The sequence below is a fragment of the Stegodyphus dumicola genome, chromosome X2 (assembly GCF_044657685.1).
Source record: "Stegodyphus dumicola isolate Sdum_Otavi_A_Nest chromosome X2, ASM4465768v1".
Lineage (NCBI taxonomy): Eukaryota > Metazoa > Arthropoda > Arachnida > Araneae > Eresidae > Stegodyphus > Stegodyphus dumicola.
Genome location: NC_140781.1, coordinates 126,441,790 through 126,465,429, shown reverse-complemented (window position 1 = coordinate 126,465,429; position 23,640 = coordinate 126,441,790). Strand labels below are relative to the sequence as shown.

General features: G+C 32.6%; 1 protein-coding gene across 2 annotated transcripts in view; it reads right to left on the bottom strand.

The window, feature by feature from the left end:
• Window positions 1–10,483: 10,483 nt before the first annotated feature.
• Window positions 10,484–23,640, bottom strand: part of LOC118192631 (5-hydroxytryptamine receptor-like) — a 79,193-nt gene continuing 66,036 nt past the window's right edge. For both annotated transcript variants that reach the window (XM_035363622.2, XM_035363628.2), the window contains exons 2-3: window positions 17,930–17,998; window positions 10,484–11,739 (exon numbers count right to left, since the gene is read on the bottom strand). In XM_035363622.2, coding sequence (XP_035219513.1) covers window positions 10,584–11,739; window positions 17,930–17,976 — 1,203 coding nt within the window. In that variant the 5' untranslated portion in view covers window positions 17,977–17,998 and the 3' untranslated portion in view covers window positions 10,484–10,583. The remainder of the gene's footprint in view (window positions 11,740–17,929; window positions 17,999–23,640) is intronic.

Below are 23,640 nucleotides of genomic sequence, written 5' to 3'. Positions count from 1 at the left end.
GTCATTATCTGATAATAACTTACAAAAATTTAATATTGTTTTCATTTCTGTATATAATTATTGATTTTGTTTTATGCATAAATATATATGCTACTTTTCTGCCGAATTTTGTGTAAATCAAAGCAGTATTTATTGATTTTTTCGCATTTTACATCTTCGTGCTTAACATTTGGAAGTGAGTGTATTATAAAAGTCAATGATTTGCGTACTAAATACTACAAATTTATGTAACCAATTGAAAATCCTAAATGTGCTTTTCAGTTTTCAATTCATATTTTCTGTCCTAAAATGTTATGTCTGTTGTTATTAAAATATTACTTCCCTTTTTATCAATAAATAATCTTATTAGGAAATTAAAGTTAAACTTTTGTTGAATTTTGTCCAAGTATTTCTTTCATCCCTGTACTTCTCTTTGTATATCAGAAGTTTGCTGTAAAAATGAAAAAAAAAAAAAAAAATAGTAAAGATCTATTTTCGAAAACATACAAAAAAGGAAGTTTTTTGATGATAAATTATGTTGAATTTGATAAGACAAAGAATGCAAGTAATTAGAATTTGATAAAATCTTAACTACAAGAATTCTCATCATTTAGATATTCTTATTGAAACTGGGTTCTTAGGTAATGTTTCCTTTTCAGTGGCATGAAACTGCATACTAAAACTATTAAATGTACCCAAACATCCCAATGTTTTGATTAATAACAGTTTTCATTTCTTTTCTATCTGCTGATCAAATATGAAAATAAAAATCCGATTAAGGCTGAAGCTTCAATTAAGCATATATTTTGAACCGATGGTAAATCAATTTAGATAGCTTGGGAAAAGAAATGATTGAGAACTTGTAAGATGTAGAAGCTCGAGGGAAATGTGCTGAAAGATGTTTAAGAAAACATTTTTATGTAAAATGTAAAGAAATATGAGATGCTATTTATAACGAAAGGTTGATGAGTTTATAATGACAAAGTTCCCCCTTCACAGTCAAAACAATCCCCGAAGTGTAAATCAAAACAGTAGCGAAATCACCAGAGAAAACTAGTGGCATGTAACCTGTCGGTAGGATTCAAAATTATTAAAGACCTTTCTAAACTTAAACATTAGTTCTCAGTAAATTTACTTGAATAACCTTGTTATTTGCTGCTGATGAAAATAATATTCTTAAAACTACATATCTCTTTTGATACAGATTTTGATAAATGTATCATACTTTGAATTCACCATTTGAGTTACTAGTTTTTTATATTAAACTTTCCCTTACGTTGTATTTTTCCTCAATCACTAACTGTTTCCATTTTTTAAACACTTATGTATTTTTTCTCCTCAATCCAAATGACTGCTTTTAACCTTAATTTTTTTTTCAGGCAAAGTAAGTAATTTAAATGAATTTAACCTTCAAGTATATTGAGGGCATATTAGATCTTAAAAGGTGACATACACGTTTCTTTTAACGTGAAAAACTGGAAGTACTTAGGCATCTAACAGAGCCACCATGTATGTTTCAAATTTTAACTTATAGGTTATCCACAAACTCTTTAAACAACTTTACCCTATTATTGTGAGCAACCTGTAAGAGGTAGTGCTGTAAACGTCTGTGGTATTATTACATGTATATCAAAGTTTTTTCCCAACAGTTTTTTTGATTTAATACACACATTATATGAGGATTTCAAGTTCCGAAAATCCTCATGTCACAATAAAGTTGAAGCGATACGGCCTTGCATTGAACCTTGCTTGTGAAACTGTAGTCAGCACCAAAGGTTTTAGATACTCCATTTCTAAGCAAAAAAGTTATTAATTAAATTTGTTTAGGGACTTTATGGATACCCCATAAATTACTTTTTTGTTCCACAATTCGCAAACAAAACCCAAGTACGATGTATTATGATCTTTGAATGGGAAACAATGAATCTTCCAAAATATATCAAATATATACGGAAAGAAATGAAATTTTAGTGACAAGTTCCCGTGCCTACTCATATTCTGATTATATCCAACTAATGGTAATGGAATCTAAAAATTCTGATTACAAACTTTTCTGTGCATTTTGTACGGGTTTATCCACTATTCTTTGCTTGTTTCCTTGAAATGTTCAAAACTATGTTGTTATTTCTTTCACATCTTTAATTGGATGGCAAAGATGATGTCAATGAATGTGAAAAGTATTTATATCTGCCTACAATTTCTGTATAATGAGAATGAGCAACAAATTCTGAAGTCAAACAGCGTGGATGACGAATTTGAAAACACGATTACAATTCAGGAAATTTTAAGTCTGTACTCGCTGTTAATTTCTAGGTAAAAATGTTTAGATCTGGGTCATTTTTTTTTCTCTGATGTGACAAATGTGCGGTAGTTTAGAATAAAAAAATTAAGATTTTAAGATTTCTTAAAATTAAGATTCAAATTTTCTTCATGTCATCCTAGAAAGTGTATTTATCGATTAAATTGATAATTAATTAATATACAAATCTGCAAACAAAATTTTGAGGTGGTTTATTAAATTTTTCTTAGAAAACAGTAATTAGAATTATTTTTAAATATTAAATATACTATAAATCTTAAAAAGATGTTTAACAGGAGTGAAGAGATAAGATGTCATTGTATTTTTCTGTGCCTGGTGTAATTAGTTAGCACGGAGAGCAAGCAACTGGAAGGTACATGGTTCGACGCCCGGCGAGGGCTTCCTTTGATTGATTTGCATTTTTCAAAAAATCAATGGTCTCTATCCAAGCTTGTATAGATATTAAAGAAACATCTTTTATAACATTCATAATTGATTTTTCCTGCACTGAGCTCATATTACTATACGCATTAAATGCGGGAGATAAATAATCACATTATAACGGTTTTATAACTGCAGTGTTTCCCATTTGTTATTCAACTAATACTGCAGTTGAAATTGGAAATCATGACATTTTAGTTTGATCTTATTATTGATGCTACTGATAATAGGCGTACATCGAGCATAATGCCAAACATTATGTATGCTGCTGCTTTGGTGTATTAAGAACTGCTTTGCTTGCAAAGGGTTGAATCAAACAATGCCTGCTTTCTTACCCAACTCTAACCCATTCTGCGTAATATAGAGAATTTTCATTTTAATGAATGACGCGGAAACATGACTGGAAGTTTGAGTCTTCCAAAAATGAAGTGGCTAACTTAATCTTTGGCTTTCTCTAACATTCAGTTCTTTTTATTAATATTTTCAGATGGATTGATTTTACTATGGTGGTATCTTCTTTCTTTCGAAATTAGATGAGATCCATATACAGGGTGATTCAGAATTCATCATCAATATATATTCAGAATTCATCATCAATATCATAGGAAAAGAAGGAGATTTCACATAGGAAAATATGGGCCCAGACAAACGCATGGTGGTGTAGAGGGCGCTGTGTATACACAACTTCTATACATAAGCACAGCTGTTTGACGTGTGCAGCCAGTCGTCATTCGACTAGGTGACTTTGCAGAAGTAACATGAATCGGTATACGTGGAATGAACTTGCAGATATGCATGCAAATGCCAGGCATATTCCAGAAGGTCCGGTTGTTTATGCAACGCCGTTGTGAGTCATGCATTCTAGCACATGGTCAGCAGTTCGAGCATCTCTTGTAAGTCCGTAAAAACCGATGCAAAGAAATGTTCCTTACTACTTCCTTTTTATGTGTTATTTCCATCATTGAACTGGGGTCATTTTGCCCTACTACATGGCATATGCGCCCATGCATTCCTATGTGAAATCTCTTTCTTTTCCCATTCCCTACCTTCCCACCAAATATTGATGAAAATCCTGAATCTCTAGATATATATGCATTTATATACCTTGCTTTAGGCATTTACCTTAGAGTCATAAACTTTCTAAAAAATAATTATATGCTTCTGTGTTTGTTTAAAAAATCTTTCCATGCAAAATTATATTGATTTCTACGATCAATAATTAGCTAAACAAGTGGTTGAGGGGGCTGAATCCAACTACATATTCATAGTTTTCTTATGGGTCTTCTTGGCTGCGCCGCTGAGCAGTTGTGAGAGTGTTTTCTCTTATTCTAGTAAAAGGTCATCAGTGGAAGATTATTGAACTCTAGTAGTTAGGTCCAAGTTCGAATACCGGCTGAATGCGTGGATGTTTTCATGAATTTCTGCAGACATAACATGAGTTTCGATTTGGAAGTCCTCCACGAAGGCAGGCAGATTTCCTTTAGCACACAGTCCTTGCGTGCTTTGCTGCAATTGACTACTCACAGCAAAATAATAGAAAAAACAAATTCCTCGCCTAATCAGTTTTGAAAATGAATTAACGGATATTTCGTCAAATAATGAATCCGATTGATGGAAACCAAAGATTTAACCATATATTACAAGAAGGAAAAAATAGGTATAATTATGGCGTAATATAAGACTAAAAATAATGTAACTTGCAATATGCCCAAAATAAATTTAGGCAGGTAAAAAATTTGCTGTATGTTTATTTCTGGGGAAGGGAGCTTCAAAAGGTGGTAGAAAGAAATTATCTTAAAAATAAATTTGAAAATAAATGACTAGTATTCATGTTACCTATGAGGATATCCATCAGACGTTCCCTACAGGCAATCTATTCATTGTGATTTGAACCCACTAGGAACTATATGTGGTCATCGGTTTTATTACTCGGCCTCCGAAAGTTTTGCAGTTTTAAAACTTATATTTCAATTTTTTTTCTAATTGAAACTGGTGTAAAATAGATTACTTCTACGATCATTACTTACTACATCTCCGTAGTCAGTGCAGGTATTATTACGTAAAGTGTGTATTGCATGTATTGAGCTAAAATAACGACATTATAAGACTTCTTTCAGCAGCAAAATGATTTCTAGAATTTCTTGTATTCTGACTTAAAATTTCAAAGAAAAAAATTTCATCACTTCTGTTTAACTTTTACGACGCCGTTCGTTTACAGCCAAAATATACGCTTATAATATTTTCATTCATTATTTTTTACTTTTGCTGCAAGAGTCGATCACTTCAGATTTCCAAAACTGAATTTTTTAAAATTTTAGATGTCGCCTAATAGCACTGTTTCGCCAAATCACGCTTTTTACAATATTTTAACTTTCTTCCTATAGAATATTAGCAAATAATTATTTTAATATGATGTACATCTAGATGAGCAGATTTATATATATATATATATTTCAGAGAAATTGAGAATTCAAGATTGGAAGACATTCCTTGTTAGAGCTAGAGGTGCCTTAGTGCATTAAGTAACCTAATCGCATATAGTGCTTTTTTATGCAATTAATGATTTAGTTTGCAAAATGTTTTGTATATTGTGGAATTGCCAGAACTCTCATGTCTTAACTCAGCAATAACAGAACCACGGATTTTTCACTTTAATCAATCATAAAAAATGGCTTTTAAACGTATGCTTACTAGTCTGTATCGTTTTAAATTGAAATGTATTACTTCCTGATATCGAAATTGTTAAGATTAGATAGCATTTGGGTAAATATTTGCTTAAATTTACAAAAGTATTCTTTTAAAATTTATTAGCCTCCAGTCATGTGATTTATAAAATATTTCTATTTATCATTTTTTAAATACTTTAGCGTAACACTTTTACTTCCCCATACTGACCATGCAAATTTTAAAAAAAGGATATTAGCGTTAAGGATAAAATAAAATATGATACGAGTAATTATAAAATTGTGAATAGAAATAAATCCATAATTGGTTTGACATCGCAAGTGGAGATTGCTACCTAGAAGAGATTTGCCTTCTTGGAGGACATTTTAGGATAACTGGTTTGTAATTTCTTTATATAAGCAAGAAACTGACTAAAATTACATGAACTAATTAGACAACATTCACACTTGAGTAGACTAATATAGTGGCTCAATGTGAAGTTTAATTTTATATCAAAGAAAGATAGCCATCGCTTTGTGGGAAAAAAAACTTAAAATTACTAAATAATGTACATTAGGCTTTTGTAAAACTTGAAAAAAAATTTTCTTAGACAGAAATCTTTTTTTTAGTTAAAAATTGCTGCACAGTCTAGAATTTTATGGAATAACATATTTTAAAAATGATTAGAAAAAGAAAATCCCAAGCCTTAGCTCAGAAAAATATAATAAATAAAGATAAGAGTAGTAAAAGTATTGGGAAAAGTTTTCTCCTTATGAATAAGAGGAGTGTATATTTAAGAAGCGTCAAACATTAAACAATATCGACCCATCACGTGTTTATGTTGCAAAACTAAGATCCGGTGAAGAAAAAGAAAAATAAGAGCTTCCCCTTATATGTGAGCAATAAGTAGATGGATTCTTAAGTGGGGGTTTGGATATCAGTCTTCAAAATATATAGTGTTATTTTTCTTTCGAGAGCAGCCACTGAGATGATGGAATCTTTCATGTTAAAGATTCAGTCCATAAATGGTAAATAAAATCGCGAAAAATGCATTTAAATTTGATGAGCAACAAACCAGCCCATTATGCGTGAGAGGCTTTAGGCCTTTAAAATATTTTCGTCAATGGCTTCCGGAAATGCATGAATATATTCAATACCTGTTAGAATAAATACGAAGTGGTTAACAAAAACATTTAAGAGTGAAACTGAATAAAAAATTATTTGTAAGGTTAAATGTGTTTTTCCATTATTAAGTAATTTAACACAGGGCTATAGAGTTTTTAATTAAATGTTCACTAAGTCTCTGAAAGAATATACCTTCTAACATTTTTAAAAAGTAAAATTATTAACTCCCTGTTTCTGGCACGAGTGATAGCAGAGTGCTAAAGTAATAAAACTTATATACTTCTCACGGGCTATTTGAACAGATTGCCTGTATGAGGTTTTCGGGGTTTTCGTCATATGTATCATAAATATAGAATAATTTCCTTATTAAATCCACAAATGCCACGAAAGCATCCTTTTTCACACACACAGTCTTAATCGGCATTATTATAATTAAATTTAGAGTATTCAACCCTGTTTTGCAACTGAAGGAAATAATTATATTTTGGTAATGCTGATTACTTTTATGCAGGTAGAGCCTATAAGCTAATTAAACTATTTAAATATAACTGCTGCATTATTTACTGAAAATATGTTATTTGCGATATTTTATCTAATAACATAAAAGTATCGTTTAACAAACCCATTCGTTTAAGGAGCAAGTTTTTCAATGCTTCTTTTGAATGTTATCGTGATAAGTTACGCCATATGAATCAGAATTTTAACGAAATGATTCTAAATTGATGAACAGTATAACACAAGATTAGAATGATTTCTCTAAAACTCCGATTGCTGTGATTACAGAAGGCACGTTTGAAAGGAACAAACGAATTCTCGAACAGAGATAAACAAATCGAAAGTTGCAGTTATCTCAATTTATCTCGGCAGAACAATGAACTTGTATTTGTGGTTACTATTTGGCTTCTTGACACATGATATTTGTTTTCTAATGATGGAACAATAAAGAAAAATTGCCTTGCAGTGAAATTTCTATTTTTATCGCTGTCTCATCTTCTCGAAAGTTTCTCACCATTGCAGTCTACATATGCCAGTTGCCTGTTCAGAAGAGATTCTTTATTATATTAAAATAACGAGTTTGTGTACAAATAGTTACTTTAAATTGCAGAATATTTACAAAGCTGTTTCGGCATAATTGGGAAATTTGTTCAGCATTTTGTAAAAAGTTAGGCAGTCAAAGTGAAAAGGCTTTAAACTAAGCCAATCAGCCAGTGTAGTGATTTTCTTTCAGGAAAAGCTACTGCACTAGGAAAAATTTGCCCAAATGGAGCAACTAAATCTATGAGCGTAAAACATCATCAAAAGAACACCTGAAAATTCTGAAAATATGAGCTTCCCTTTCACTAAACAATACGATAGGAATTACTTGGGCGTTCATTAAGGCAAAATATAAACGAATATGACCCGCGCACTTTAGAAACAAATTTTATAACACAAGTAATTGTAAAATAAACGAGAAATTTCTGTTATATTAAAAATTAGGAATTATTTCTAGATAATAAATTCGATCAGCAATTGCATCTTGTTAAAAAATTATGTAAGGATCTTTGCGAATAATTCTTGATAAGGCGCAAGACAGAGAACTATAAAAAACAATGAAAGATATTTTGACGCTATATGAAACCATAATATGCAAACAAGTCTTTGAAATTCCGCATACAATATACGAATTTTAAGGTATGACCGTTTATGACATTGTAAGCCCACCAAGTAAGGCCGAGAGGTAAAGTCGCTAAACGCTGGTAGCTAGATTCGGGGTTCGAATCCCAGCGAATGGGCTGGCAGCATGTGCGTTTTTGTGGTTTTCCCCACGTGTATGGTGTATACGAGCCAGTTTCTCTTAGAAAGTCCTTCAAGAGGGCATTTCTTCCCTTAGGTTCAAATGAACCCAGCAATTGTAAAATCATCTGCTTCGCGGTTCAGTAGTTTAGAATAATCTAAAATTTAAACGACAATATTAGGTTATATTCTGAAATTTAAGTAAATATAGGCTGTTCTTGGGAAATTATTTGTATTTTGTGTTTTGATTAACGATGTAGCACTAAAACATTAAGAATGCTATTTTATAATTTTTTAGTACACGTCAGAATATGGTAATATTACGTAACGTGGTAGCATTAAAACTAAATTTCTTGTCTCTAAATATTTTTTCTTGTACTTACGTATTTTCGCAACCACCTTGGCGCAGTTTGGCAAATTTTACAGAAAACAAAGAACAGTTACTTTTATTTAAAAAAATATATATTATATATATATGTATTATTACGTATATATTTTACGTTTCAGTTGTATATTTATTCTAAAAGGCAGTCAGTAAACCTAGTTACAACGAATTTTTTTTTTTTGGGGGGGGGGTTGTGGAAATTTCGTAGCGATCGCTTTGAGAAAGAATTCGAAGCATTTTTCTTTTAGCGATTTTGCAGCAAAATAATTTATTTTTGCAGAAATTTCACTCCTCTTACTTCTATTATAGGAAAATCCTATAAGCAAAAAATTTTAAAATCGAGTTTAAGACAAAAGTTAATCAAAATTTTTTACAAAAGCCCTTGGATTTTGGAATACAAGAAAACGTATACGGAAATGGTGACGTTTTGGAAACTGAATATTTGTCATACTCATGGGTTACCTGAATAATTGTTATGCGCTTGGTTATCGATGTAGTCTGAAGCTTCTACGATTTTTGCTAAGATGATTGCAATAATACATAAGTAGCTTTTTCCATTGTTATGAGCCATGGACGTATAGTGTGGAGCTCAATGTAATGTAGAAAAAAGGACAGGAATAACACAATTTGATAAAAATTATTATTAAATAATGCTAATTTCATAATATTTTATAATTATTATTATTAAATAAGTCATAGGAAGCTTTAAGAAATGCCTACTCCTTAATCATTAAATAAGGTGCAGGTTTCTTGCATTTGAAAATTAAGCAAAATTTTAAACTCCATTATCTCAATACTTCACTTTTCGAGCTGTTCCAGCATTACAACCCATGAGCGTTTTAGTTAAAAGAGGTACTCCTCTTTTCTAGATGTTTTTCATCTAAGCTGTAAATACAAATTTATGTGTACTCATATACTCTTAAATATGTGCCAAAAACAAGGTCCAATGCAAAATCGAAACATTTTCATTAGTTATTTGACTTCAGAAGCAAAATTATTAGTTATTCAGATACTTTTATTCATGTACCAAACAAAAAGTAATACTTATTCCTAGAGAAAGTTAAATTAGTAATTGTTTAGAAGTCAGCTTAATGATCTATGAGTGCCTTGATAGAGTAAAAAAAATTCTGGCAATTTTGCATCCAAATGAGTGGGAAGTTTACATTGAGACTCATTACAATATAAGAAATTCTTTGCAAAAATTATTACATACAGATAAATTACTTATATCTTCAACATAAAAATCCTAGTGTATGCTGCTTACTAGCGGCGTGATTTTCGCCCATGTGTAACATGTACACGAACAAGTCGACTTAAAAATTTCTCCACGACGGCAACAGTCCTTGAGCGCCTTGCTATAATAAAATAAACCAAATAAAACCTGGTCTATGTTGTTAATGTTTAATCTAAGAACCATTCTGAATGAAAGTATATGAAATTTGAATTTTTTTCCAGTATATGCTCATTAGTTGTGTTTGCATGCAAAAGGGCCGTTGGCGATAAACTGAAGTTCTTTATGAATATTACATATTTCTTTGTTTTAGCTAGTTAAAATATATTTTAATGTTACCCCCGAAAGTGGTAGGATTGATAAGTTCGTAATTTTACAGATAAAATGAACAAAATTTTATCATAGCCATAAACAAACAAACAAAAACAACTGCTCATAACAGCCCTCTCTTAAAATGTGCATGTTAAAAAATTACAAATGAAAGCTTGGTTGTGTTTTATTACATCGAGATTTTTTTAAACACATAAAATAGAAACAGTTACTGAGACTCAAAAAAAGACAAAAATAAATTTTCAGAGGCAGTGAGTTAAATGTGTTTATTTGATGACTTGGTGATTGTGCACACAACAAATTATATATTTGTACTTCAATCACAGTGAGGATAGGCCACGGGGTGCATTACATTAAAAGCGACAAGCGTGCCAGTATATTTGCTTGAAAGCCATTCGAAAGTCAGGACTGAAAACTGTGTAAATAACTGGGTTGAGCATTGAATTTGCGTAACCCAGCCAAAGTGCAAAACTGAAGAGCTCATTACTAGGTTGACATTCCTCACATAGTGGCATAAGTAACGCCATGGTAAAGAAAGGAAGCCAACAAATGACAAAGACACCTGTTATGACAGTTAGCGTTTTGGCTGCTTTTCTCTCTCTTTTGATCCTTAGATTGACCTTCCGACGCTTTCTCAGTACGTGCTCTTTCGTCGGATAAAGCAAGAAATCGTCAGAGCTTGGATGCGAAGAGGAGGTAGTAGTAGTAGTAGTGGAGATAACAGTCATCTCGGTGACTAAAGAAGCCAGAACTGTAGCTGAGACCAAACGTGACTCGGTACATGATCCGGGCTTGTGGCGAATCCGTTTCTGAGCCACTCGAAAAATTCTCCAGTAGAGCAGCAATATAACCACAAGAGGAACATAAAAGGTTGCACAAGTTGCGAAAAGCTGATATCCAGGATCTTGGCTAATTAAACAACGTTTTTCGCTAAGTAGCCGTTCCTCATGCATATCATCTTTCCACCCCACAAGAGGTGCAATTGATACTGAAAGGGCAACTAACCACACCAATACTATTGTAAGTCCGACATGCCAAGACTGTCTTTGGCGAACATAGTCAATATTAGTAACTGCCCAGTATCTGTCCGCAGCTATAGCTACCAAGTGCAGAATAGATGCGGTGCAACAAAGAACGTCACAAGATGTCCAGATATCACAGAGCTCAGGACCTAGATTCCACTCTCTATGAACTTCATATACAGCACCCAGCGGCATTACCAGGCATGCTACTAGGAGGTCTGCAACAGCAAGTGATAAAACTAAACAGTTTCCTTTTGTTTGAAGGTTCTTCTCACGCGTTACAGCAATTATCACAGATATGTTTCCTATGATTGTAAACAGAATGAGAAGGACAAGTACAGTAGAAAGAGCTGCTGCAGATGCATAATTCGATGGTTCATTCAAACTCCAGCTGTTGTTAGTACCATTTGACAATAGAACGGTTTCAAACGTTAAGTTGTCGTATAGCTCGCTAATATTCATTGTCAAAGCTTGTCCTTGAGAAACCCTTAAAGTAAAAAAGAATATTACAATTTTATAAACGAATTTCATCAAATAACTACTAGACTTAAAATTAGCATTTTACACAATTCTTATAATATAAAACTGAGTGGTTATTAAAACCTGTAAACTTAATTCTATTTACCTTAATTGCATAAAATAAAACAGTAATTCTCCAGGCTTTACAGTATTATAAAGTGACATGAATATTATTTGAAAACTTTCTAAGCCGAAAAGAAAACTCGTATTTTATAAGCAGTCTTTATCATTGTCATATTTTCAATGATTCCGATTCCTCATTTATTTTTAAGGAATATAAACGAGTTTAATTAGCACTCCCCTTTTTGTGTCAAAAGAAATATTTTAGGATTTTTTACTTGATTTCCAGTTAAATGCAAATGTATTAAGATTCCATTTATTTTTCTAATAGCTATGGATTTTGGATTGTTCATTTCCTTCAAGGCATATTGATAAGTATGCAAATTATATTTTTATAAAAGGAGGGATGGAGACTGCAAAATTTATGATTTGTTTTTACAAGAGCAACAAATACACTTCTCGACATTGAAAATGCAACCCCAAGAAGGAGTGGTCAGAAACGTATGCGAATTTTAGAGTAGACGCACGTCACTGAGTAATACGAATGATGTGAAATGCGCAGCTCTTCGACGCACGTGAAGTAAGATATAAGGGAAGAAACGTCGTGTTCTCAGAGGAGTCACGCTTCTGTTTATCCAGTGACAGTCGCCGCATATGTGTGTGTGTGGCGTCGACGTGAGACAGATCTAATCCGGCAGTAACAGTGAAACGCCCCACCGCGCGACAACGTGGCATAATGGTTTGGGGCGCTATTGTCTACGATTCCAGGTCACCTCTAGTTTGTATTCAGGGCACTATGACGGCCCAACGATACTTCGATAATGTACTGCGGCCGGTGGCGATTCCCTACCTTCAAGGGCTGCCTAATGCAAGTTTTCAGCAGGATAACGCCTGACCATACAGTGCTCGCATCTGCCAACATGCTCTGCGAGGTATACAGATGCTTCCCTGGTCACCGTACTCTCCTGACCTGTCACCAATCGAACATGTGTGGGATGTGATTGAACGCCGTTTGCTGACTCTGCCCCTGCCTCGTTCAGAAGACGAACTGTGGCAAATGTTTGAAAGAGAATGGAGAGCCATCCCTCAGGACACCATCCGCACTCTTATTGACTCTATGCCTAGACGTGTTTCTTCGTGCGTCGCTGTCCGCGGTGGTCCTACATCCTACAGAGCCGACGCCGCTCTAGCTCTGTATTCTGACTATCATTTTGAAATAAAGATCATTGATTGCTGCTTGCTGTCTCTTTTTTCTAAATCTCATCACTTTCTGACCACTCCTTCTTGGTGTTGCATTTTCAATGTGGAGCAGTGTAGTTACTAGAGTAGACAACTGCTACACATTGTTGAAGAAACATCTTCAGCTGAGATGCCTACGTTGATGTCTTAATTTGAGAATGTGAGTGCTTGAACATGTAGCGGAACTACTAAATTTTTGCTCTATAACTTTTAAGCTTTAGTAACTTTTAAGTTATAAATTTGAAGTAGGATTTTGGCTGGTAGACATTTTTTACCTAGAAACAAAGTTACTCTGTGCTTGCAAAAAGTTGCTACACTGTAAATGTTAGCAAAGTCTATAATTGAAATTAAATTGTATTTCTAGTGCATTTACACTCAAGTCCAGTAACAAAGAACTTCAGTTCTGCTTTCATATTTCTGTTTATAACTAACTACAAATGCTTTATTTTGCATTCAGTGATTTCCAAAACAAATTGCGTTTTGTAGGTAAAATCTCGATAACTATACACGTAATGTATTTTCCTTAGAAAAATTCTCCGTGAGGTAACCCTGGCGTTTTTTACCCAAAATCTACTAAATAAGAAAACTACAAGTCTATCTAACATGGCATACACTACTGGCGTATTCTGTGCAGATGGTTAGTCATAAGAACGACATCAGCATGGTAATTAAATTTTTACCGTTCTTACTCTGGCTTTTTCCTTTAGTGTTTTCGCAGCAATAAAACTGCAGCTTTTAAATCATGCAAGCTTTTGAAAAGATGGTACTGTTTCTAAAGTTCTTAGTTACGCAATATGTTTTACTCAATGTGTTTTCATCTACTGATAAAGGAAAATGTTACATGGCTTAAGATTCGGTGGTCTAGACAGCCAGTTATAGAGTATGTCATCGAATCCACTTGTCGAAAAAGTGCTTCGCAATAGAGGGGGGGGGAGTAAAATAGAAAACAAGGAAAAATTAGCCAAGAAAATGCAAATAATACTGTAAAACTTGAAGAACTCCTTCTTCGTTTAAAATGTATATCATTTACGTTACTTGTGAAATAAGTCTGCATAAACTGACTTCTGCTGTTAATTTTGTTTCTTTTAGGAAACTGTATCTTATTACTCTATTTAAATAATCTTACTAATATAAACATTTATCAACATTATCCAAAATTTCAGGTCATCAGTTCTTGAAGCTATTCATATTTTGTTTTCAAGTGGCCTTAAGTATCTTCAACTAAAAAAAATTTGTAATTTTTTTTATTAAATCAGGTCAAGGTTACAAAGAAAGATTTTATAGATGAAGCGAAAGAACTAAATGAGCTGAAAAATGAAATTTAATTTAAATAGAAAGTATAATTTTTGTATTCTCGTTACCCTAGTTTAGATACTAATTACTCAGTGTTTTAAATTGCTCATTAACTTTGTAGAAAACTTAAAAAGATGAAAAGAGGGTATTCAAGCCCCAAATGACCTTTTTTCCCCCTCACTTTATTAACTTTTGGAACGTTCATTGCTCCAAGACATAATTATAATTTTATATTGCTGAATGTTGACAAAAAATGTAACTTTTAAGTACTGCATATTTTTAAAAGCTATCAAAATTATTTTGTAGCTTCGCATTTAATTGCTGTTCAGCATGATGAGAAAATACTTATTTCGATATCGATCGCATTCTTAACTGAATCAAAATTCGTACGTAACAGATGCGTAAAGTAATCCCACGAATGCAGGCTTAAAGTTTTGCTTTGTTAATTAATTCATTAGACTGGGCTAGGACTACAGTTAGTAAGTTTCGTAAGAAATAAAAAATCAAATTAATTAAAACATTTAAGCACGTTTTGCAATGAAAAATTTATATGAAAAATGAAAATTTAGAGGATTATATGATATGTTTTGTTCACCACATGCTGCTACATCATCATGGAAATGTTTCAGCGTTAAGTCGATAACATTAGTTAAATTATTAAAATTTTCTTTTAATCATTAAATATCTTCATATAATATGAATGAATGGCTTACATGGATGTCAAAACTATGATTCTTCTTGTAGGAAATAATTTGATCTGAAAATAGAATTCTAGACTTTGAGATGAATTTTCTTTGAGCATAAGGTTTGTGTGGAACAAAAACTTTAATTTCTTGGAATTGGAACCTTCATTTCTTGGAATTTTCATCTACAACATATTACGATATTAACTTTTAAATATTGTGTCGCAAAGACGGTATAGTGGTTAGGGAAGCCTGACTGCGATACCGAAGGGCCTGGGTTCGAATTCCGGAGAAGGCATGGTTGTAACTGTCCTTGCCTTCCTAGGAGGCAATGGTGGCCCACCTATTAGGTGCCTCCATAATAAAGAGACCACCACATCTGGCCTTGTATAGATTAATGGACTGTGTTACACTGTAACTGTTCACAATCTGCCATTGGGGGGGAAACTTTTAAATATTGTATGTCTGTTTAGGAAATAAAAAAGTTGTTTGAAAAACAAACCTGAAATTGATTAATTTTCACCGCAAATTTAAGGAGGTTCACTACCGTGATTACTTTGTTTTCCTGCATTTTTGACAAAACAGAAAAATTCTTTCAATTACTTCGTTTTGCAATTTGATCACTAAAAGTTATAGAGTGCACAGATTTAAAAAATTGGGCTCGAATATGCTTCCTTTCCCTTGCATAATGTTTTATCTATTACTTTGAGAAACATGTTATAAAAGTATTATTATATTTTATACTTATTTATTTTTGAAGCAGCTTTAATTTCATGATACACGTATTTTCACAGAATTGAAATTTGTAACATTTTCTCAATTTTTTTTAATCTAACATTAAATAATTTAGACAGTTTCTCAACAGTGATATGCGAAGAAAATTCCTAGAAATTTGTCATTTTTCAGATATAAGGTGGTAAAATTTAAGTAAAACTAAAACAAGAGGATGTTATTCTACTTGAAATGCTGAATTCTAATTTCTAACTAAATTACTGCACGGTCTTGAAACAAACGAAACCAAAATTTCATCTCATTTGTATGTGATTAAACTCACGGTACGTGACAAGCCTTTCTGTCAAGCCGTGTCATTCCTTCGGACGTATTACGCATAAGATCCAAAAGCTTCACCGATTATATTCTTATTTTTTTATAATGAAGGAAGAAAGCAATTTTACTTGAAAATCCTGATAGGCGAATTGAACTAATAAACTGTAATTATCTGATATAAGACATGGAAGTTGTTATTAACAAGAACTAGTATTTACTGAAATGGATGAAAAATTACCATTGAAGCAAATTTTAAATTTATTTACTTAACACCATTATTTTGCAGAAGAAAATGATCTAATCCATGAAATGAATGAAGATATGAAACATTGAGAAGACTACGAGTCCGGTAAGTGAACCTCTTGAAATGTTTTCCATCATATGCGATATGCGACGGGGAACGTGGTTACCATCCCTTTACTATTGTGGTTAATAGGTGTAGCGCCACATCCACCTGTATCTTAAGTCGTACACACTGCAGAATTACAGAGTACATACGTGGAATAGTTGGTGTACATGATGTTCTATACAAAATATTAAATACAGATTGATAAATACAAATTCAGTACAGATTCAATACATAAGAAGAGATACTACTTATGAGCTAGGATAATTACATATTTGTGTTAACCAATCAATACTTGGAGGTTGCTCATTTCTAGGTAGGCTAGGATGGTAATACACATTTCATAATTATAGAATACTTACTTGCATAGGGCAGTTTGTATACATGAAGTACAATACAGCAGAATAAATATGGGAGAATAAATACAGAAGAATAGACAAATTTAGTACAAAATACAAATTCAATGCGGAAGAATAATTACTACTTATGTGGTAGAATAAATGCGTATTGTGAACACTTAATAATACTTGGAGGTTGCTCACTGTTAGGTAGGCGTGGATGGTGATGCACATTGCACAATTATAGAATACTTACAGAGGGCAGTTGGTATACGTGATGTTTAGTAAAATAGAATAAATATGGTAGAATTAAATATAGAAATACTAATTCCGTACAGGCTAGAAATTCAGTGCGGAAGAATAATTACTACTTAAGTGCTGGAATAAACACCTATTTATAAACACTTCATAATACTTTGTAGTTGCGCACTGCTAGGCAGGCTAGGATGGTCATACACACTGCACAGTTACGGAATACATAGACAGGACAGTTGGTATATACAGTGTTCAATATAGAATACTAAATACAGAAGAATAAATGCAAATTCAGTACTAATTACAGAATCTATACAGTAGATTAAATATTACTTATGTGAGGGAATAAGTACATGTGTTCACTAAATCGATACCGACGTGTTTGTGAACACCAGATAAGTACTTAGTGATCTTATATAGACTATTACTTGGTGTTCACTTGATGTTCACTTCTTGAATACATCTGATCTAGCAAAAGATTCAAAAACTCGAATCTTCGAGCTTTCTACCATCATTCGAATCTGAGTACAGCCGTTGATCATTTTAACTCAAAATTTTGAGAAGATTAATTTTATTAATATTCAATTGAAGCATTTCTTAAAAATGGCGGCGAGGTTTACAGTTTCAGTTTAACTTGTATCATGAAAATTAATGTTGCGTGTTAAAAAATACAAATTTTCATTTAAGGTTCCTGCTTTTCAAAATTTTTAAAAGTGTTCAGCTACACATGCAGTCACTTAAGAAAATTCTGGAAGAATGTAAAACACTTGACCTGTTGTTCAAGTGTTTTTTAAAATCAAATTATGGTAAAACATTGTTCATCAGATATTCCAAGATTTCAATTTGACATAAATGATGCTAATAAAATAAAAAAAGCTTTGTTATGAAGTTACATACCTGTCGTAAAAAGGAGCGATTTCAGCAACAAAATAGTCCATACTCATTGATTTTCTTCATGTTTACAAACTGAAATGATATTTAAAAAAAAAAAAAAAGACTATTTATATGTTTAGTAAAGCTACATATTGTAAATTATTTCTTTTATAAATTATAGTCATAAATGCTACATCCTAATGCAAATTTGGCTCTTTTGGAGAATCTAGGGGCCCTCACCCTAAATCGGTCACGCTACGTCTGAATACCTAACTTCCTGGCTTGTTATGCTAATCCCTGCGCTACAGGTAAAAATGGGATTAATGCCTTTAATTCGTTACATTTCCCTAAAGGTTTAGGCAGTTCGGATTTCCTTTACAGCTAAGACGCTTTAAGAAAATAGTCTAGAAACTTAATTTTAAGGAGCCAAGACTGTTTAAAATAGTTAAGCCAAAACACTGAGGTAGCTTTCCAACTATGAGAAAACTTTGTTAAGTTTCCCAGTAGGATTTAGATACATCATCAGTACAGCAAGAAAAGGAAATGTTAACTAAGAATAAAAATGAATATGCAAATGGAATCTCTTGCTTCAGTATTTGATAGTAGTTACGGAAATTCAGATTCTGAATCCCAGTGAGAGCAACTTAGCTTACAGAATTCATTCTTCAAGCCATCTTCTTTCAAAATCTAAGAGGATAAGCTACTAAAAAGAGTCTTAAAAGAACTGTTTGAAGTGAAAGCACCTCAAAGCAAAGTGCCACTTATTTAAGTTCTTTATCACGTAAAGAATAAGAAAGAAAAAACTCTTTCTGCGGCACTTTTAGCGCTATAAAATTTGTCCCCAATGAGTTTTTATCTTTTCAAATTTAAAATAACGCTGAGCGAACAAATATCGGAGAAGGTATAGGAAAGTTTTCGGATAAACTAAAGGTTAATTCCGGAGTCTGCGCACTGAAGTTTTTAGAGGATTAAAAGTGAGAAACTGCAGCGTATTAAAGTGAAAGAGGATTAGTTTAAAAATGTGCAGTTGTCGAGTAAAATTCACATGTTGTTATGTTTGGAATAAAGTTATTGTTTTTGCTGTTATTGAGGTAGAGTTTAATCTCAGTTGTGAAAAATGACCCGCAACTTATTTGGCTTAAAGACTGCAAGATGAGTAAGTCTGGTAGATTCCACGATTCAGTGAACTCCTTCGGTTGCCACTCCTAGTGCATTTGTTTCGGAAATTTCTCAGTTAACAGTTTTTAGTTTTGGTGAACGTCAGATTTGGTTTAGATAAATTTATGATAACATTTTGTAGAGACATTAGGGTTTTTTGGAAGCAGGCAAGATGAAAAATGAGCAATCGCCTTCGCCGGGAATCGAACCACGGCCCTCTGGAATACCGGCACAGCGTGCAGAACCACTACACCACGAAGGCATGCTAGGAAAGCGAGAGAAATACCTTATAATTTAATATATAATACCTTATAATTTATAATTAAATTTATATAAAATTTAATAATTAATGTTTAATTGCGTTATCTCAAAAAAGAGAAGAAGGATGCAGATTTAATTGACTGTAATTTATTAACATGTAACTTTACATAAACTCTAGTGAATACATGATTTTCACTAGAGTTTCTGTAACGCTTCTACTAAAGAGAACTAGCTCCAATTGAACAGTTCCGATTCAATTTCTTAGTTTGATTCAATGACCGAAAACTTGCTTTAAGGCATTTTTCGGGAATGGCCGAATTTATCCGCTATTTAGCAGTTTCTTATGGACAGCGTTGCTTAAGGTGAATTACAAGGAGTTACACCAGTACTCCACCAGCGAGAAGGAGTGTCCACCGAAAATATCGTTGCAACAACATCCCGGAAGAAAACGTCATGGAGAAAACAACGCAAGGCGAAAACGTCGTGGCGCAAAATATAGTGGAAGAAAAGAAAGCAAAGAGAAAACATCGCAGTTCTAAAACATCGTGGTCGAAAATAAAGCGGTTCAAAAATTTCGCAGTTTAAAAACACCGTCGTCGAAAATATCGTGGTGAAAAATAAAGTACCTACGAATCATCGCATGACGATAATATCGCACGCATGCGTTTTCAGATTTTAAAAGTTGTAAATGCATGTTCGCACAGTGATTCGGGAGCGTAAGAAGGAAAGACGGTTTCTTTTGCTTCTATATTTCATATTTTTGAATGAACTAATAAGTTTTTTTCTGAAAAAATAAGAAGGAAACTACTTTGTTAGTTTACATACTTAACTAACAAAGGTCACTAATAAATTAACATTTTTTATAAAGTTTTAATAATAATTTTTAATGAAAAATACAGTCTAAAATGCCTAGGAAAAGGAAGATAAATAACTGCATGAGGTTATCTCTACAAAAATTTCTTAGTTAATTATAAATTTATTTTCCTTCACATTTATTAATCTGATGTTGTTTTAGTGAAAATTATATTTTGTTTTGTTTCCATTTATTCTTTAAGTGTCGTTAACATTTTCATGTATAGTGTGCAATCAATTTTTTGAATGTTGATTTGTTAGCTATGACGAAAGTAAGTTACATAATATGTCAGTATGTAATTTTAAAAGCGCATGTGTGTGACATTATCGTCATACGCTGACTTGTAGGTACTTTATTTTTTACCATGATATTTTCACGACGATGTTTTTAAACTGCGAAGATTTTGACCCGCTTTATTTTCGACCACGATATTTTGTACCACGACTTTTTCTCTTTGTGCTTTTTCGCCCTCTCTCAGGATGTTTTGTACCACGACGTTTTAGCCTTTCGTTGTTTTCTCCTTGTCGTTTTCGTCCGCGATGTTTTTGCCGCGATGCTTTCGGCTGTAACTGAACCGCAAGAAGGATGTGGCATATAGCCAAGCCATAAGCGAATGTCAAAACACCTTTTTGTTTCAGGTTAACAATTAGCTTTCTCTAAACATTTTAGCGTTTAGGGTAGCATCGAATCAAATATTCGTAACAGAATCTATCTCATTTAAAAAAACTGATGACATGTTAATTGTTAATCAGAGTCAGTTTTCTTAAAAACACATCATGATCTATTTTGCAAATATTCTGCAAAAGAAATACTAAAAATGCATAGCTATAGATTGAATTAAGGCGAAAAGGGTACTGCTGGAAGATTGTTTTTACGTTCTTAAAATAAAGTTGTTTCTGTCCCCGTTTTCTGGATACGTTTCAGGTAATTCCTCGAATTTTTATTATAGCCTTTTTATAATCGATTGAAATAATAGACTGTTATGTACATGAATATATTTGTAAAGGATTTGAAAAGAAACCGCGGTGCCTTAAAACATAATGGTGTTAAATCGATGTTTTAGTAATGACTGTTATTTTATATGCAGTGAAAATACACCATGTTGCCTTAAAAATCATTTTGCGTGCTTTACAAAATTAATTTTAATACAATGATCCCAAATTACAAAGGATTACTTTGTTTCGCAAATGATTATAAAATATTTAGTCGAGTATTTACGACAATACTTTCCGTGATTTAACCCTAGCACAAACCGTAATTACGAAATTATATAGAAAATAGTATTTGTAATCAAAATTTGTAAATTTAGTTTTTTCTTTCCCGCATATATATTGACTTCTAAAGTGGAACCATTTTTACATTAAATAAATAAATGTAAATAGGCAGAATTGCTTAATTTACTATAATTTTTTATTTTTTCTCCGAGAGAATATGGACGATTAGAAAATTTCATTAGTAGTTTAAATATTTCAAATTGTTACCTAAGAGTTAAACCAGGCTAAATTTTACATAACGAACTATACAAATTACTTAAATGAAAGTCTGAAGAATCAGTGAAGCTGTATAAGAGTTAAATGCATTTATAGAAAACTTTAGATTAATTAAGCTTTAAAGCACTCGGGAAAGATACTAGTCTTTCGAAAGAATAGCGGAAGTATAAGTCTTTCCCAACGTTATATTTTTGCATCGTGATTCTAAAAAGCGAAACATTGCATTCCAAGAAAATACGATTTTCGTATTTCCTTTTGAATTCCGAGGAAAGAGGAAATGCACAATATGAAAATATTTATAAGTGTGCTCTCAGCTACAAAAATACATATGGATACATAAGTATTCATATACATATCTATATGTATCGATACATAGATACAGTAAATACACATATATGGGATGTTCTAGAAAGCCGGATACGCGCTTTGTATTCTTAAAAGTGAACTTAGACTTGAAATACAAAAGTTCTTAATATAAAATAAATAATTTTATAGAAATAGGTTTGAACATGGTGAATAGAAAAGTTCTGTAAAAACAAAATCTACCTTTTACATAATCTTCGCAGACTAGAAGTCTAACTGACTACAACAGGAGAATATTCATTATGTTTTTGAGTTCAAAAGGCTTCATAGCTTTATTGGCAAAATTCCTCGCATTGCTCGGGCACGAATTTACTGAATAAGGTCACTTTTTATGGACATGTCTGAGGCGAGTTTTGACTATCGAGTATAAAATTAAAAGAGTGGGTGTAAAACAAAAATGCTTCATTTTTTTGCTATTAATTTAACTTGAGAAAATGTTTATTTACCCTATCTTTCAAATACATCGATTAATATTCAGGTTCAAGAAATTAAAGAATGATTGGCATATATAGGATATAATGAAAGATGAATTCCTAAGCGTCAGTTACCTACTCGAAGTCCTTCTAATTTGGAACATGCATTCAACAAAAGTGGATGAATGTACTATAGAAACTGTTTGATATCTCATTTTTCAATACCGCACTGATATGTTTTGGTTATAAAAATTTACAGTAATCATTTACCTGTCTGGAGATAGCTTTTGTTTGATGTTTTCTTTTGCAAAATTTCATGAGACATCTACGTTAAGTTGGTAATACTATGTGTAAGTGTGTTTCCTACATGTTTTACCTTTGCGACCATCGTGATCTGATATTGTGATTTATCACGCCTCACATGCATGCGGTTACACTGAAAAAAGATGGAAAAAAAGGAATTCTAAAATAAAATAAAAGAATAATCGTATACTAATAAATGATTCTATGTATTTGCTAACAACTAATTACTAATTATAAATTAAGTAACAGTCTGCTAAGTTTCTAAAGGAAAGATTGAAGTTAAATTACCCTCAAAACTGAACAGGTAATAGTTTTAATACAAAACTAATATAATAAGTTTAAGCTCTTAGAAAAGCAGTTAATTATTTTACAATATTGTAGCACTTTGAATTTCTTTTTGCGTACCAATAAGGAAGTTTAATTAAAAATTATCATGGAAGTTATTCATGCTAGTAATGTTAGCGAAACAAAGACATTAATTAAAATTACACGCAGGAATCTATCCCAGCCGCCATAAAACAAAGTTCGCATTCCTTTGTCTGATTTCCAGACCAGAGCTAGATTGCTCGTAGCGCAACGGCCAGCGAAATTATGGGCCACTAAAATTCCAACCTCGAAATTCCTACATCTCTTTCCCCGACGCCTATCCTAGGGGTGTTAAAATCTGCCTAATCAGCTTCAACAGCATCTCCTTCCTCGCTGAGAACATAAAATAGAGAGAAGGAGCAATGTGCTCATGAGGGTCATTTATCTGAAAAGAACAAAAAAATCCTTCTTTTTTACGTGTTTGCTCTTAGCTCGCAGCCTTGTTACTCAGAGGAAGTTAATAACTCTGGTATTGTGAAGCTATAAAATGGATATCCGTTTCCCAGAAATCTCCGTCAGACTCTTGTC